At 49.8% G+C, this 2,067-nt stretch overlaps 1 protein-coding gene across 1 annotated transcript; it reads right to left on the reverse strand.

Moving 5' to 3' along the window:
• Positions 1-513: 513 nt before the first annotated feature.
• Positions 514-2,067, reverse strand: LOC139444646 (tubulin alpha-1A chain-like). Its single transcript, XM_071225569.1, has 2 exons — positions 1,872-2,067; positions 514-1,643 (listed from the first exon to the last, which is right to left on the reverse strand). Exons 1-2 carry the CDS (start codon positions 2,050-2,052, stop codon positions 514-516), a joined length of 1,311 nt encoding a protein of 436 aa, XP_071081670.1. The 5' UTR covers positions 2,053-2,067.

The raw sequence follows: 2,067 nt of genomic DNA on the forward strand, positions 1-2,067 counted from the left end.
GTCGGAGATAATCGGTGACTATCTGGGCACGATGTTGTCTGGCATTGTCCTCTTGCAGTTAATTTTTTTTACCTATAAATCTACCCCTATCAAATCTTTTTAACCTATAAATTCGTCACCATATCGCTGGCCAGTCAAATGTCCATTCACATTGACATAATCAGTTCAGCTATGTGTAATAATGTGTTTCGAGGTGTATCACGATTATCTGGGAGTGGTACTATGTCTATGTAGTGTCATGTTCACTTGTTACAGTAATGATAAGCTTATTCTGTTCGTCTAAAAACAAAGGACAACCTCAGAAATCAAAGCTTTGCGTCATTCCGCAAGTATTAACAATATTTCATCTTCATCTTCCATTAACAAACTTAACAGGACGTGTCAATGAATATATGTCATATTAAGGTGGCTATCAGACAACAATGCTCGAAAGTCAAACAGACAATTTATTGTATTCAATATTTTATTCGGTCGTTCCATTAGGGGAACATTTGAGTGTCAACTGAGGTAGCACTAATACTCCTCTCCCTCTTCCTCTCCCTCGCCCTCAACAGAGTCCACTCCAACCTCCTCGTAGTCCTTCTCCAGGGCGGCCAAGTCCTCACGGGCCTCGGAGAACTCTCCCTCCTCCATACCCTCACCCACGTACCAGTGGACGAAGGCACGCTTGGCGTACATCAGATCGAACTTGTGGTCAAGACGAGCCCAGGCCTCGGCGATGGCCGTGGTGTTGCTCAACATACAGACAGCTCTCTGGACCTTGGCCAGGTCACCACCGGGGACAACAGTGGGTGGCTGGTAGTTGATGCCAACCTTGAAGCCAGTGGGACACCAGTCGACGAACTGGATGGTTCTCTTGGTCTTGATGGTGGCGATGGCGGCATTGACGTCCTTAGGGACGACATCACCACGGTACAACATGCAACAAGCCATGTACTTGCCGTGACGGGGATCACATTTGACCATCTGGTTGGCGGGCTCGAAGCAAGCGTTTGTAATCTCGGCCACAGACAGTTGTTCGTGGTAGGCCTTCTCGGCGGAGATGACAGGAGCGTATGTAGCCAGAGGGAAGTGGATACGTGGGTAGGGCACCAGGTTGGTCTGGAACTCTGTCAGATCCACGTTCAGGGCACCATCGAAACGGAGAGAGGCAGTGATGGAACTGACAATCTGACCAATCAGACGGTTGAGGTTTGTGTAGGTGGGACGTTCGATATCGAGGTTACGTCTGCAGATGTCGTAGATAGCCTCGTTGTCGACCATGAAGGCGCAGTCGGAATGTTCCAGGGTGGTGTGGGTGGTGAGGATGGAGTTGTAGGGCTCCACCACGGCAGTGGAGATCTGGGGAGCGGGGTAGACAGCGAACTCCAACTTGGACTTCTTGCCGTAGTCCACAGACAGTCTCTCCATCAAGAGAGAGGTGAATCCGGAGCCAGTGCCCCCACCGAAGCTGTGGAAGATGAGGAAGCCCTGGAGTCCAGTGCACTGGTCAGCCAACTTCCTGGTGCGGTCAAGGACGAGGTCGACGATCTCCTTGCCGACGGTGTAGTGACCACGGGCGTAGTTGTTGGCGGCGTCCTCCTTGCCGGTGATGAGCTGCTCTGGGTGGAACAGTTGTCGGTAGGTGCCGGTACGGACCTCATCTGTAACACGATATTTGTGCATGATTGAAAATGAATTTTCATTTAGCCGTTAAATGTCGTTTTCAGGCATGATTGTGATGAAACTTCTATCATCTGAAAGTCGTTACAATAACATTAACAGCAATATATGAAAATTAATCAACGGTGTTATTGTTCATCACTTCTCCTGAATGAAAACACTGTGAAAAACACTTCCCAGATTAAACAATGGTCATGTGATGTACCTACCGACAACAGTTGGTTCGAGGTCAACAAAGATGGCTCTCGGGACGTGTTTCCCAGCCCCGGTCTCGCTGAAGAAGGTGTTGAAGGAGTCGTCCCCACCCCCGATGGTCTTGTCTGAGGGCATCTGACCGTCGGGCTGAATGCCGTGCTCCAGACAGTACAACTCCCAGCATGCATTGCCCATCTGGACTCCGGCCTG

Source organism: Haliotis cracherodii, unplaced genomic scaffold, assembly GCF_022045235.1.
Source record: "Haliotis cracherodii isolate W230 unplaced genomic scaffold, xgHalCrac1.p SCAF_6, whole genome shotgun sequence".
Classification (NCBI taxonomy): domain Eukaryota; kingdom Metazoa; phylum Mollusca; class Gastropoda; order Lepetellida; family Haliotidae; genus Haliotis; species Haliotis cracherodii.